Genomic DNA, 14,945 nt, shown 5'->3' on the forward strand with positions numbered 1-14,945 from the left:
AGTCTGGTGAGTTGAGAGGCAGCAGCCCGGGCCATGGTCTCTCCAGGGCAGGCTGGGTGCAGGCTTCCAGCCTTGAGCCAATCCATCCTTCAGGCAAGAAGAATCCCAAACATCCCAAGAGGTGTCTCTGCCCAGCTGGCACAGGTCCTGTGGTCTGGCCCATGCACGTGCTGGTGGTGCCAGGGAAGGGAGCAAGAGGGAGGCGTTGATTTACCGTATAGCAAGTCCCCTCAGGAGGAGACAGGTGGAGAACCCTTCCTTGGCCAGTGGCCAACGGGATAGGGAGGGACTGGTGAAAATGAAGATGAGGAGTGGCCAGGCCTGACTGCCACCCTCCCCCACCCCCCCGGTCTTGGTGGTCCAGCTGACGGGCAGGGGGGGAAGTGTGGCCTGGTTTGCCCATTAGGATGATGGCTTTTGGCTGCTGAATGGAGAAGATGCAAGGGGTCCTGACCAGTACCCCGTAAGGGACAGTTGGAGCTGGCCAGGTGGGTTTTGCTGGCCCAGCTGTGTGGTAGCAGGTAGAGGGAGAAGAGCAGACATCTTGGAGAAAAGGTTGGCAGGCAGAGTGGGCAGGTGGGTTTCCTGGTCCTGAAGCACCTGGCACCACACCTACCGCTTAGTGGTTGCCTGAAGATGGAAGTTCACAGGGTGCACAGTGGCCAAATGTAGCTAGGATTTTACTGCCCCGTACTGTGCTCTAATAGTTTTTGACAGAATAAAAATCCAGACTTTCGATTTCTTTTAAATTGGATATCTGGCAACAGTGCCACGTGGCAGCATTTGGCCCAAGGGGCTTTGCAGCTGCCTTCTCCATGGGATGCTGCTCTAGGCTCCTGACCCCACTGCACACCTTTGGATCTCTGCCATAGTCTGCCTCCCTTGTTTTACTAGGTCCTGCCTGAGGCCCCTGCGAAAGGCCTTCTATGAGCAGGCTGAGGGACATGAGAGGCAGGCACCTATGGAGAAAGTCCTGCTGGCAGGCTGTAGAGGCCACCTCAGGCAGCCAGGCGGTGGCACCAGGCCAGCTGCTGGGTCCCTGTGGGGTCAGACCGTGCTGCTGGTGCCCATGGTGAAGCCCGAAGCTGCCCAGCCTGGTCCTGGCTTTGCTCTCTGCTCCTTGGACCTGGTCTTTGCCACCAGCTGGCCACACCTTTGGCAGGTGCCACCCTGGCAGTCCCTGCTACTTGTCTGCCAGCCTGGCAATGGCAGAGCCCTGACCTGAGGTGATCTGGGTCTGTGGAGCCAAGGCTATTCCCTGAGGCCTGTTCTTTGCTTTGTGGTCTGTCCTGGGAGCCACTCTGGCCAGGGGTTCTTAGCAGTGATGACTTTGTGTGTCTGAGGGCCCTGAGTGCACTTGAACTCTGCTTGTTCAGTACCTGAAAGTCCTGACTTGCATTCGGGAAGCCCTGCTGAGCCTTGTGATGGCTGCTAGTATGTCTGCTCACATGTCTCAGGAGCCCGGAGACTGAGTGTATGCAGTCTGGTGACTGCCATGTGGTGACCCTGCGGTCACTTGCATGTTGTTGGGGATGGGTAGTATAACACCCTGGCAGCTGGGGTACGTTTATCTTCTTCCTACCAGACAGCCACAACAAAGTTTGAGCAGGGAAGAAACAAGATTTGCTTAGAAAGAGACGAAGGTGAGGGCAGCGAGGGATGTCTCTCTTCATTATCCACCTTGTCTGGCAAATGCTTCTGGTTGTGGATACACCAGGCCAGCCCCCATGGCTTCAGGTGCGCTTTGTGACCTGAAGTCTGTCATCCCCTGGGCCTACAGCTCTCCATGAGGTCACACCATGCCAGTGGTGGCCTTGGTAAGGCCTGACACTGCCCAGCCTGCACCTAGTATTGATGTCTGTTTAGGGCTGTGCTTACGAACCCTTGGTTTCTCCTCTGCGCCTCTTTTGACACCTTGAACTTGGAATAGCTCTCATATGCAGGCTTGGAGCCACCGACCCCCAACCTTGTCTAGATGTCAGCTGAGAGTGGCCAGCCAGCAGCCCTCTCTGGCCAACTTGGTTCAGCAGTTGGGAGGAAGCAGCTCTGATGGAGGACTTTCTGCCTAGTTGGCCAGGCTGGTGCCCTGCCCCCGACATAGGACTGGGAAGAACATTCCTGTTCTGTTTCTTGCTGCCTGTGTGACCTTGGGCGTGGGATTTAGTCCCTTAGACCCTACCAAGTGGGGCTGGTAGTGCCTGCCTCACAGTGTTCTTGGGAGGACACAGTGAGATAATGCCTGTCAAACGTCCAGCTTGGTTTCTGGCACATACTAGAGACACAGTACACACTGCAGTCCATCCTCCCGTCCCAGGGCTGAGTCACAGTGGTGGGCTGGGTGGTGCACCTCAGTTCCCCCCACCCCTACCTGTCCCATGGCAGCTGGCACTTCTTTGTGGGCCAGGACTGACTGGGATGCTGTCTCTGTCTTGTGATTTCTGTGTGGCGCTGTAGGAAAAGGGCACTTTCCCTTTGGGGCTTTTTGCCCTTCAGAGGGGTGGGAATGAGTGAGGAGCACATTAGTGCCTAAGGGGCATGCTATCATATTGGAGCACAGGGTCTCTAGTGGGTCTCTGTGGGGTTTTTTGCCCCCCATTGCTTTGAACCTGCCCCATCTTGGGGTGCTTGGCTCTGAGCCAGTGCCATCTGGGGCACTGTCCCCACAAGGGCCTGCGCTGGGTCAGGGTGGGGTCCTGCAGGGAAGGACCCCACTCCACAGCCAACTTTGAGCCCCCCTCCCAACAGGCCAAAAATAGCCCCCACTAGAGGTGGAGGCCCCCAGTGTCAGATTCTGCTGGGGACAGGGGAGTGGGTGAGGAAGCCAGGGGCCCCTCACAGCGGGGAGGCCCCTGTCTCTCCTGGGGCTCTGCTCCCCTTGCTTCCACCACGCCTTACTCTTGTAGTTGTTTGCTTCTGCAGTTACGTTGATCTCAAGCTCCCTTCCCTCATTGCTTCACTTGGCAAAACTCCTGCTCAGCCTAAGAGCCACCTCTCCCGGAAGCCTTCCTGGGACTCTTGCCTCATACACCCACTGTGAGTCCTAATCTTAGGACACTACAGTCTCTGTCCCTGCCTCTTAGCTCCTTCCCCAGACTGTGGGCAAGAGTGGCATCCATTACATCTTAGTTCTAGGGCTTCCTGCTGCTGCCTGTTGGTGCTGGCACAGGGCTGGAACTTTTCTCCCTTGGCACTGAACCAGCATGGGCACTGGTGGTGCTGGATCGTGTGCCAGATCGTGTGCCGGCCACTGCCAGCTGCTTGGGTATGGCCCCTCCCCACCCTGGGGGCCAGAGGTATCAGCCTGTGTCAGGAGCAGCCCTCACCCGCTTACCAGGCAGCTGGGCGCCGCCACGGGCTCAGAGGCTGGGATTGAGAGGCAGCTGGGGGCACTGATGGGTTGTGTTGGGTGAACCCTCTGTGGGAGGTGGGGATGCTCCTGGTGGGACAGGGGTGAAGAGAGGGCTGGGGCCCACCCCGGGCTCTGTTGTTGGAACTTGGCAGCTGCTTGCTGGCTCTCTGACTGGCTGGAGGCTTTGTCCTTTCAGCCTTGGCTTGTTCCTCCATCAAGTGGTGTGGGGGTGCTCACATGAGGGAGGGAGGACTACCTGTTCAGCACAAGGCCACGCACCTGGCAACTGAAACCCGACTGAACTTGCTGAGAGGGGAAAGATGCACAGCCTAGTGCGGGGGAGGGTTCCAGGGAAGGCAGAAGTCTGGGTCCTGTTCGGCTTCAGTGCACCCTTCTCCTCCCACCGCTTCCTCTCTAAGAGCAGACATGTGGAGACAGCACACCTGTGGCTCCTAGTCCTGCAGGGGACAGTTTCCTGACTGACCTTCTGTGCGGGGGTGGGGGGGGTGGGGCTTGGCGGCTCTTGGGGACACAGCCCTGCAGTCCCAGGGCCCCTCCTCAGGCAGTGGTGCTGGGTTTGGTCCCAGGGAAGAGTGGCCAGGTGGTGGGGAGAAGTGCAGACTAGGGCAGAGGGAGGGCAAGGATGAGAGTGCTGAGCTGGAGGGCCCAGTGGCCTGCGGGCCTGCAGTGGCAGGAGGCCATGGGGAGGAGTTTGACCTTTCCTAGGGGGGTGCCCCAGAAGAGATTTGGGTTTTGGGACCAGCAAGGGCCGCCCCCGGGTTGTCTGTCCATTTGGGGCTCCAGTTTGCAGAAGGGGAGGTGACTGTCAGCTGTCATCATGGAATGGTTCCAAACAAGGCTCAAGCCTCTTCTGCAGTGAGAATGAACGAGCCACTGCTACTCATAACCAGGACGGGCGTCACAAACAACGTGGAAGGGAAGGAAGCAGACAGCGTGCTGTGTGATGATGTTGATACAAAGCTCAGAAGCAATCTGATTTAAAAAACCCAACCTGATATGAGTCAGGATGATGTTCTCTTTGTCAGGGTGGCAGTCACGCCCGGAAGGGGCTTCTGGGGCCTGTCCTGCTCCTTGGGGGCTGGTTATGTGGGGCTGTTCTGAGAATCTGTGAGCCCAGCACTGACAACATCTACACACGTGTGTCAGCAACAGCCATAAGACATCCCACGCCTTTGGGAGCGCTGGGTACCTCTAGACAAAAGTGAGGTGCTTTCTTGGCTGCCTGGAAGCCTGGAGGAGGTCTTGCTGGTGGGGCAATCTGAACCGTTCTGACCTGATAAGCATCGCTCCTGTTTATGAGGCTGTAACTCATCTTGGCAGCTGCCAACGGTCTTCTCTGGCTGCAGATTTTCCTTCTGGTCCTTGCAAAAACCCCAGCGGGGGCTGCTGGCCTGGGGGGCTTGGCAGTTTAGAGAGAGGATGGGCTCCTGAGGCTTCCAGACCACGGATGTCTCTGAGCCTTGCTTTCCTCCTCTGTCAAATGGGGTGATAAGCTGCTTGGTGTTTGGTTAAGTGGATTAACACCAGCTGTATACCCAGCACAGCCCTGGGCCAGAGTAAGGGCTCAGCGAAGTTTGGCAGTGATTGGTATTAATCTAGGACAGTTATTGGAGGGGACCCAAGGGTGAGAGCGAAGGGAAAGGTCCACGTTCCTTTGTCTCTCCTTTTAATTGTTTTTCTTCTCTCTTCCTGTGGTTCACCCAGTCAGCAAACATTGGTGATTAGAGCCAGGCTGCTGCCCTGGCTTTATACTAGGCACGGGGCCCAGCAATGACCAAGACAGCCATGGTCCCTGACCTGGGACCGGTGAGCCGGGAAAGACCATTAGCTGCATCGGCTCTCAGAGGAGATCTAGCACCATGGGGGGAAGGAGACATTGGCTTCTCCCGCCTGCTCTGGCTTCACCCCTCTCTTTGGGAATGGGCCTTTGACTGACTGGGTATTCTCCTTGAATGCCAGGAGAAGGCTCCAGCACCTCCCACAGGTTATGAGTTGGCTAAAGAAGAATCACCTGGACCTGAGTGAGACACACACATTTTGGAGGCAGACAAGACTGAGCCCCAGGCTTGTTCTGGATGTATCTCCAGTGTCCTCAGGCCTGGCTCAGTGTAGGAAATGCTCAGTTGATATGTGTAGGATGCTTGAGTGACGGAGGCAGTGAGTGGCCCAGGGTCTGCATGAGTCTGTTGGAGAATCAGGTGTTGAGGAGGAGGTAGATATTGGTGAGCCCCACCTGACCCTGAGCCCCTTGTCCTGTGGTTGGAATCTTGGGGAGATGCTGAAGATGCCTGGAAAAACAGGTCTGAGTCTGTGCGGAGACGTGACTCCGAATGAGTGGTCTCTGAGTATTCCTTGGTCACCTCAGAAGACTGGGGAGCCGTGTGTGGGGCAGTGGGAACACCTGGGAACAGCTCCAGAGATGGCGATAGCCCTTGACCCCTTGGACTCTGCAGAGAACCAGAGGACATGGGCCAACCACAGCAGGAATGGCCCTTTTGTGGAGGTGGAAGGAGCATTTTAAGAAGGCCTGTGACAGCCCTTGTTAGGAGCAGGGCTGTGAAGGTCACTAAGTTAGTCAGTCATTAGATACTTCCTGAGTACCTACTGTGGGCCAGCTGCTATCCTCAGGACTCCGAAGCAGCAGTGGGTGAGACAAAGGCCCTGCCTCTAAGAGCTTCATACTCTGAGACACTTGTATTTTCACCATACCTAAGACCCAGGCCTAGAAGAAGAAGAGATTTGTCTAGCTGCAGTAGTTGGGGGAAGGGTGCTTTCCAGAAAGGCCTAATGGGGTTGGGTAGGGGCTCAGAGGATAGGGACAGCCCCCTGACTTGCTGAAGACCAGCCACTCAAGGAACAGGGTTCTGGGGATGGGATTCCCTCCCTCCTCTCTTTCCTTCCTTGGATGATTCAAACACCACCCTGATGTGAGTCAGCCAGGAGCGGCCTGGACATTCCTGCCTGGGCCACCTGTCGGTTTACCTCCTGGGTTATCCCAGACAGGCTCAAGGCCTGGGGAAACATCCAGATGTATGGTCCAGGATGGGGAAAGGGGGACTCCATTAGGGCCTGGTGTGCCTGGCTTCCTGCTGGACCATTGGTCTCAGTTACTTCTGATGGTAATTCAGCATGAGTACCCTCTAGGGGTGGGCTCCTGAGATAGGACAGATCAGCACCTCTTGTGTGACCAGTGGACTTCTTGAGAGTTTGCTCATCTGTGAGGTGGATGGTGGTCATGCCTGCAGAGACTCAGTGCTTGAGTAGCACCTGGCATATGTGCCAGGAGGCCTAGAAAACAGGACCCTCTGGGCCACACTGGGTAGTGGGGGCATCTTTGTATAGGTGTGTGGGATTGGACCAGCACTTGGTCAAAGCTAGAGGTTTACTTTGGATCCTTTCAGTGGCCTACTCTCCTCTTGGGCTAGAAGAGCAAGAGAGAGTGGCCCATTGTTGCCACTTGAGAATAGCAGCCTTCACCTGGGTAGTGGGGAAGCTACCTCTGAGGCCTGACTGCATATGGAAGGCTGAGCAGGGAGGCTGTGTGCCTGTGTACATAAAATGGGGAAGCTGGCACCTGCTCACTGTGGGTTTTTTTTTTTGATCCAGCTCAAGGTTATTGGGCTGAGAGTGGCAGGATTCAAATTCAGGTACATCTGACTCCAGAATCTTTACTCCCACCCCTGATGCTTCCCCACCAGGCCTGAGTGATTTGCCTGCCCCCCCCCCCCTTTTTCAATCTGGAGTTGCTGCAGCCCCCGGTGGGCTGTCCACTCTGTACTTCCATGGGTCACTTGCTAATGCCAGCCTTTACTCTTGGGCCAGCAGCAGGGCTCATATTGGCAGGGGAGCAGAGAAGGGGTCTTGGGGGCGGCTGGTGACAACACCTCTCTGAGCACTCCAGTGTCAGCACAGAGTGGCTGGCTTCTAGGAACTGACTGCTGCCTCATCCTGTTGCAGGAGGAGCCGCTGGCTGTGTCAGAACCGCAGCAAGCTGCTTTCCTTGCGCGCAGCCCTGAATTCCTGGCAGGAGGCAGATGCTGCTGGGCTGCCACGTTGGCCACGTCGCTGGGATGGAAGCTCTACCGCCCCACGGCCCCTGGATGGACGCCTTGGCTGGTCCCCGGGGTGGGCCCCTCCCCAGGCGGCTGTACTCTCTTCTCTTCGGGGAAGCACAGGCAGATGTTGTTGATTTAAATTGTTTCCTTATTAGACTCTCCCGGCTTGGGCTGCCTGGGCTGCGTTTCATCAGCCGGGAACCTTGGCCGCATCACTGGGACCGCCGCTTGCTCTGCCAGGAACCCAGCCAAGGACTGGAAATCATGGAGTGGGCGTGGCCAAGAAGCCACAGGCTGGCCTCGAGACAGGGCCCCCCCACCTCCTGCCCCCACCCCCACCCCCGGCTGCTGGACCAGTGGTAGGGACTTAGGTGATACAGCCTTGCAGCCTTGCTCTGGTTACCTGTCATTGTAGGGGCCAGATAGGAAGAACCCAGGAAGCAGTCCTCTCGGGAACCTAGGAGCACAGCTGGGGCTGGGAGGTCCCTGGGGTCCCACTCATTGCTCCTGGGTATGTCCTCTGTTAGCTGTGTGCCCAGCTCCTGCATCAGAATCCCAGGTGACATTAAGAAGTTCAGTCCCTGAGACACCTGGGCTCAGTTTGATTTTGGCTCAGGTTGTGATCTCAGAGTCGTGAGATTGAACCCTGTGTCGGGTTCGGTCCAAGCAGCAGTGATTCTCAGTGGGGTGACTTTGTCCCCTGGGGGGACAGTTGATAGTGTCCAAAGATATTTTTGGTTGTTATAGCTGATGTTGTGCTACTGGCAAGATGCTGCTAAATATCTTGCAGTGCACAGGTTGCCCCGCTAAAGCCTCCAGAATTTCCATCTCCAAATGTCACTAGCTCTAAGATTGAGAGGGACACCCTGCCCTGTAGTCTGTAGTTCTGGCAGTGTCTGGGAATCTGGGTGATGAGCCACAGGTTTTTCAGTGTTCCCTCGAGTCTGAGAAGCGCTGTTTTCCTGGGCCCTGCTTGTGGCCATGGCTGAGCTGCCTCCTGCCAGGCTAGGGCTCTGTGCTGGGCAGTGGTAATGAGGCAGATGTGCGGACGAGGCCCAGGGGCTGGGATGGTGAAGTGCTGACTGTGGGTGTGGTGTCACGCTGGCACCTGTTCCAGGGGCTGCCCCATCAATACCCCAGATTCCGTGCTCCTGACTTTCTGTTCCTCTCATGACTGCTGGCCATGTTCCATCTTTGCTCTGACTCTAGGGAGTGGCACCGAATGGCCTGTTTGGTCCCTGTCTGCAAGGACCCTGTGGGTGTGGCAACATGTGGCCAGGAGGTGGCTCCCACTAGCACTGACTCCTTATCACCTGGGTGATGGAGACCCTGGGGGTGCTAAGGCTCTGGGATCTTGCTGCACTTTCTGGGTGACGATGCTGGTCTGGGCCAGGTGCTGGGGATGTGGCAGTGGGCCAACCTTGGGAACCATAGAGCCTGGACTCTGGGGTGACTCCTGCTGGGAATCCTGAATTTCTAACCAGCTCTCAATGTGAAAGGCTAAGTAAGGATGGTGGCTCAGTTCAATCCGACCTGCCACCCTTCACAGCCTTGAGACTCTTCAGTTGCTGGGGCCTGGGAAGAAGCATTTCCCTCCTTCTAGGTGTCCACTTACCATCCTGCTTTTGAGGGGAACTGACATGAGGAAGCAGTGAAGATGTGGCCTTGATGTCAGGCTACCTCAGGTCAGCATCCAGCCCTGTTTTGTGACTTAGGGCCTATCTTGCCTTCTCTCAATCTCAATTTCTTCATCTGTAAAATGGGAATGATAATGGTACACACCTCATAGGATTGTGGTAGAATTCAGATAGTCATATATACAAAACATGTATCCTGGGATTCCTGAGTGGCTCAGTGGTTTAGCGCCGCCTTCGGCCCAGGGCGTGATCCTGGAGACCCAGGATTGAGTCCCACAGCGGGCTCCCTGCATGGAGCCTGCTTCTCCCTCTGCCTGTGTTTCTGCCTCTCTCTCTCTCTCACTCTCTGTGTCTCTCATAAATAAATAAGTAAAATTAAAAAAAAAGAAAAAACATGTATCCTGTAGAATGAGCTCAATGAGCAGGACCTGCTTTTATTATTGATTGATTAAAGATAAGCCTGAGGGGCAGGGAAAGTGGTCTAAAGTGAGTCCCACTCTGTGCAGTTCTGGGCTCTGGGGAGATAGTGTGACAGATGAGGTGCTTTCTTCATCTGTGTGGGGCCCCAGTGGTGGCTACCACCTGCCTTCTCTGGTCTCTGACACACAGTGAAGCAGATGCTAGGAAGACTTGGCCACATATACTGTGTTGCCAGAATTGTCCGTGTTCGCCACCAAGCTGAGCAGGAGGAAGAAACCAGACACAGCACCAAGGTGTTGGGCAGTGTCACCCTTCTTGCAGATGAAGAAGTCAGGGCCCCCCCGAGATGGACCTCCTGGGGGGTCACTCAGCAACCTGATCCTGTGCCCCCAGAAGCCACCTCCTTCCCTCGGGGTCTGCTTGGACTGTTTCCATTGCCTGAGACATCTCATCTAATCTTCACGTGACCAGTCTCACCTTGAGGTCCCAGCTCTGGTGTCACTGCCCCAGAGCAGGTCAGGCTCCTGTCTGCATTCTTGGAGGCTGGTGGCAGTTACCAGTAACTTGTGAAGTGTCTGTCTCCCCTATTCAACTGTGGCCTCCTCCAGGTCTGCTCCTGCCATGTCCCCACACCCACCCAGGCCCCATGCCAAGCCAGCACCCACAGTAAGTCTTTGTGGATGTGTAATAGAGGCCTTGGCCGGGATTTGGGGCCAGGGGAGCTCCAAGGGATTCTGCTGGCCTGAGGACTGCAGCCTGGTGCGGTGCTCTGCCCTATTTTAGGACAACCCAGAAATAACTGAATTCTGCCACTGGTATGGCCACAGTGGGCTGCGGTGGGTGGAGGGCTTGCCCCGCCTCTCTGGGATTCGGGCATCTAATTGTATATCTTAAACCTAAAAACAAAACTCCCCTGAAAACCCAGTCTCTGTAATTACCTGTCCCTGGCAGCATGGAGCTGGGGACTCACACTTGAAACCCCAGGCTGCAGCACGCCGAGGTCCTCCTCACCATTTCCTGGGGGGTGCCTGGCCCTGTGAGAGGGTAAGTCTGAGTCCAGGCTGTGAATCATGGAGATGAGAGGTTACAGCCCCTTTGCTTTGGACCAGTCCCCCTAACCTCACACCCTCCTAACCCCATACCCTTTTCTCATTTTTCAATTTAAATTTATATTATAGAAATGATTCTTGGACAGAAATGAAGAAGATGGCCCTGGTGTCCTTCATCCCACCCTAGCCAGACCTGCTGTGAGCTCCCTCCTTCCTCTGACCATTGTCCCCTCATGGCAGCGTGCAGATGCAGCAAGCCCCCTGCTTGGGAGCCTAGCGTCCAAGGTTCTGAATGGGCTCCTCTCCGGGCTTGGCTACTTCATCTTTACAGTTCTGTTTCCCGGCCTGTCCTCAGCCACATCAGCAGGAGGAGTGGTGGGGATGCCCAGGCCTGTGTTTTCTTAACAAACATGTTATTATGACTTTTTTTCATAGATGCTCATTGGTCTTAATTCTTTCATGCTCCCCCTCTTTCTGAGATAGGCACTCACTGTGTCTCCTGCTGTTGCAGATGCACGTGGAGGCCAAGGGTGCCCAGGCAGGCGGGGTCCCTGTCCCCTGGGCCTGCAGTCCATCCAGGTCACAGTGGTGTGAGGTGGCGCTCGGCTTTCAGGGTCCTGGTCACCCTTCAGGAGTCTTGCACGGAGCCCCTGCTCTTCCTGGGGTCGTTCCCCACAGTGGCTTTGTGGCCTAGGGCCTCATGGCACCGCTGAGCACTCCCAGAGTTCATTTTTTCCCCCCAGTCATGGTTGTTAAAAAGGCCACATTGATACTTCCAGTTCCAAAAGAAAAGGACACTCGTCTCGTCTTGTGCTTCCCTACCTGCTTATGCACATGGGCCCGGGATTGCTGGCACCTCTGCACAGTTTGGAAGCTTGGGGCCAAGATCTCGTCTCCAGCCTTCCTCCTGGCTCCAGCCACGCTGGTCTCCTTGCATTTTGGTAAACCTGTCAGGCACTCTCCCACCTCAGGGGCTCAGCAGTGTGAAAACTGGCCCTCCTGCCTGGGCTGCTGTTCCTCCAGGGCATGAATCACTGTCTTACCTCCTTCAGCTCTTTGCTCAGATGTCACCTTCCTAGTCACCTTCTCTCACGGTCTCTGCACCTGGGCACTGCCTGCTGCCTCCCCTGGTTCCTTATTCCTGCTGTTTATATGAACACCCCTCCCCGGCCCTCTGCTACTCTCCCTCCATTGTCCCTGTCCTGAGCCTGGGACTCTATCCCACCCGACCAAGGATGTCCGACTCCCTCTCTCCAGAGGCAGCTATAGGGCCAAGTCCTGGCTGTGCCATCTCTGGTTCTATGACATGGGCTCTGGACACAGAAGCGCTCGGGTTCCACACTGGTCTCCACTCCTCACAACTCTGTGACTATGGGTGAGTTACTCAGCCTTTCTGAGCCTCCCCTGTGTCCCCTGTGAAGCGGGCATGATGACACCCAGCATTCAATGTTGAAGGGTTCCAGGTGGCACATAGTAGGCCTTTGGGAAAGGGCTGCTGCTAGGGTATTTATTTTACCCTTGCTGTGACCTCCTGGGGTGGGCCGGGGTGGGGCTGTGAGCCTCTTCCCGTGGGAGTGGTGGCATTTAATAGTGTGTGTTTAGAGCCCTGTGGAAACAACGGGGAGGCCCGGCGCTGATCCTGTGAGCCCTGCCCTGGCCCATCTTCCTGTGGAGGGAGAGGAAGGCGCCTGTTACCTGAGCCTGGGAGGGCATGGAGTGGCTTTCTCTGGCCTGGCCTGGCAGGCCCACAGGAACCCAGAGAGAGCCTCAGGCTTCCTGGCCGGCATTCCCAGGGCAGACTCACAAAGGGGAAGGGAGATAGCCTACAATCCGATATATCAGCTTTTGTTCCCAGACACTAATCCTAATTCCTTTGGGTGTTTCGACATGCCCAGCCTTGTGAGCTTCCTCCTCGGATCTCCAGCAGCTGCTTCCAACTCCTGGGCTGAGTTGAGTGGAGGGGGTAGGTAGAGATCTGAGGGCCTGTGTGGGAGCCATGGCTATCCCCAGATCCCCCATTTAGGCTTGGGCCTCTGGTTGCTTGGGAAGTGTTTCTGCTCTTTTTGCTCTTCCACCCACCTACTCTGGGGTTGCTCTCTGCCTCTGCCTCAAGCCATTGTAGCAAGACCCAGCCACCATCAGAATAAGACTCAAAGACCTCATCATGGCCCTTGAGGTCCTGATGTGTGCTACCTAACCCCCCTCTACTACCAACCACATCTGCTCCCCAGCCCCATTCAGCCACTTGCCTCCATGTCACACTTCCATTTGCCAACCATATTTCTACCTCAGGGCCTTTACATTTGCTGTTCATGCATCTGGACAGCTTTCCTCAGTTTTTGCATCTATGCTCAGCATGCTCACCCGGCTCAGGTGTCACTGCCTTAGAGCTTTCCCCAGCCATCTGCCTGAAATAGCAGCCCTCACCTTCTTATCTCTTTTCAGCCCTACCCACCTTACCCTCTGTCTTCCCCATTTTTCTCTTTTTGTCTGACCTACCGTGTTTTTTGGTTTTTCACCTGTCTAAAGTGTAGGTTCATTGGTTTGTAGTCTGTGCAGAGTGGTGTGACCATCAGCACAGTAAATTTTAGAACATTTTTGTCACCCCAAAAAGAGACCCTATACCCATCAGCCCATTAGCAGTCACTCTGCATTTCCGTCCTGACTCCCCTGGCCTCTGCAGTCACCAGTCTTTCTGTCTCTTAGGGCTTTGCCCATTGTGGACGTTTCATATGAGTGGAATCACAATATGCAGTTGTGACAGGCTTCTTTCACTTAGCATTTTTCAGGGTTCATCCACATTGTAGCGGGTGTCAGCCCTTAATTTCTTTTGACTACTGAATCATACTCCATGGCAGGGATAGACCATATTTTATGGATGCATTCACTGGTGGATGGACATTCAGGTTGCTTTTATTTTTTGGCTGTTGTGAGGACTGCTGTGTACATTTGTGTACAATTTTAAAAAATATTTTATTTATTCATGAGAGACACAGGCAGAGGTAGAAGCAAGCTCCATGCAGGGAGCCCGATGTGGGACTCCAGGATCACGCCCTGGGTGGAAGGCAGGCGTTAAACTGCTAAGCCACCCAGGGATCCCCATTTGTGTACAATTTTGTATGTGTGGACGTAAGTTTCGTTTCTCTTGGATATACACCTAGGAGTAGCATTGCTGAGTCCTAAGGTAACTATGTTTAACCTTTGAGGAAGTGCCAGGATGGTTTTTTCTTTTCTTTTCTTTTTTTTTTTTTTTTTTAAAGATTTATTTATTTATTCATGATAGAGAGAGAGAGAGGCAGAAACACAGGCAGAGGGAGAAGCAGGCTCCATGCCGGGAGCCTGACGCGGGACTCGATCCCGGGACTCGAGGATCGCGCCCTGGGCCAAAAGCAGGCGCTAAACCACTGAGCCACCCAGGGATCCCCCCGGGATGATTTTCTAAAGCGGCTGCACCACTTTAGATTCTGACCAGTGGTGTGCGAGGGCTCCAGTTTCTCCTTATCCTCTCCAACTCTTGTCATGATCATGATAGCCATCTTAATACAACGAAGTGGTCACTCATTATAGTTTTTTTTCCCTAAGATTTTATGTATTTATCCATGAGAGACACAGAGAGAGGCAGAGACACAGGCAGAGGGAGAAGCGGGCTCCCTGTGGGAGCCCAATGTGGGTCTTGATCCCAGGACCCCAGGATCACCACCTGAGCTAAAGGCAGACACTCAACCATTGAACCACCCAGGCAATCCCTATAGTTTTGATCTGTGTTTCCCTGATGGCTAATGATGCTGAGCATTTTCTCCTGTGCCTATTGGCCACCCATTCGTGTACTTCTTTGGAAAAATGTGTATTCAGATCATTTGCCCATTTTTAAATTGGTTGTCTTACTGGTAAGTTGTAAGTGTCCTTTATATATTGTTAGCAAAAAGTCCCTTGTTAATATGTATGGTCTGAAAATATTTTCCTTCATTCTGTGGGCTATCTTCTCCCTTTCTTGGTGGTGTTCTGGGAGTCACAAAAAAAGGTTAATTTTGATAAAGTTCAGTATTTCTATTTTTTTCTTTTTTCACCTCTTCTTTTGGCATCATATCTGAGAAACTTGCCTAATCCCAGATCACAAAGAGTTTTCCTATGTTTTTTTCTAAGAATTTTGTAGTTTAATCTCTTACACTTAGGTTTTTGATCCATGTTGGGTTAGTTACTGTGTATGGTGTAAGAAATGGGTCCTACTTCAGTATTTTGCATGTGAATATCTTATTGTCCCAGCAACTTCTGCTAAAAAGACCATTCTTTTCCCCCATTGGCAGGCACCCTTTTGAAAATCAGTCGACTCTATTCAGTCGATTTTTTTCTGAACTCATAATCCCATTCCAATGATCTATGTGTCTGTCCTTATGCCAGAACCATACTTTCTTGA

The 14,945-nt window shown here is 54.2% G+C and overlaps 1 protein-coding gene across 2 annotated transcripts in view; it reads left to right on the forward strand.

The window, feature by feature from the left end:
* Positions 1-14,945, forward strand: part of FAM102A (family with sequence similarity 102 member A) — a 34,188-nt gene that overhangs the window by 3,898 nt on the left and 15,345 nt on the right. The window contains exon 2 of one of the 2 annotated variants that reach the window (XM_038549235.1): positions 7,328-7,495. The exons of the other annotated variant lie outside the window; for it this stretch is intronic. Within the exon in view, the coding sequence (XP_038405163.1) occupies positions 7,328-7,495 (168 nt within the window). The remainder of the gene's footprint in view (positions 1-7,327; positions 7,496-14,945) is intronic. 2 annotated transcript variants of the gene reach the window in all.

This window comes from Canis lupus, chromosome 9 (assembly GCF_011100685.1).
Source record: "Canis lupus familiaris isolate Mischka breed German Shepherd chromosome 9, alternate assembly UU_Cfam_GSD_1.0, whole genome shotgun sequence".
NCBI classification, from domain to species: domain Eukaryota; kingdom Metazoa; phylum Chordata; class Mammalia; order Carnivora; family Canidae; genus Canis; species Canis lupus.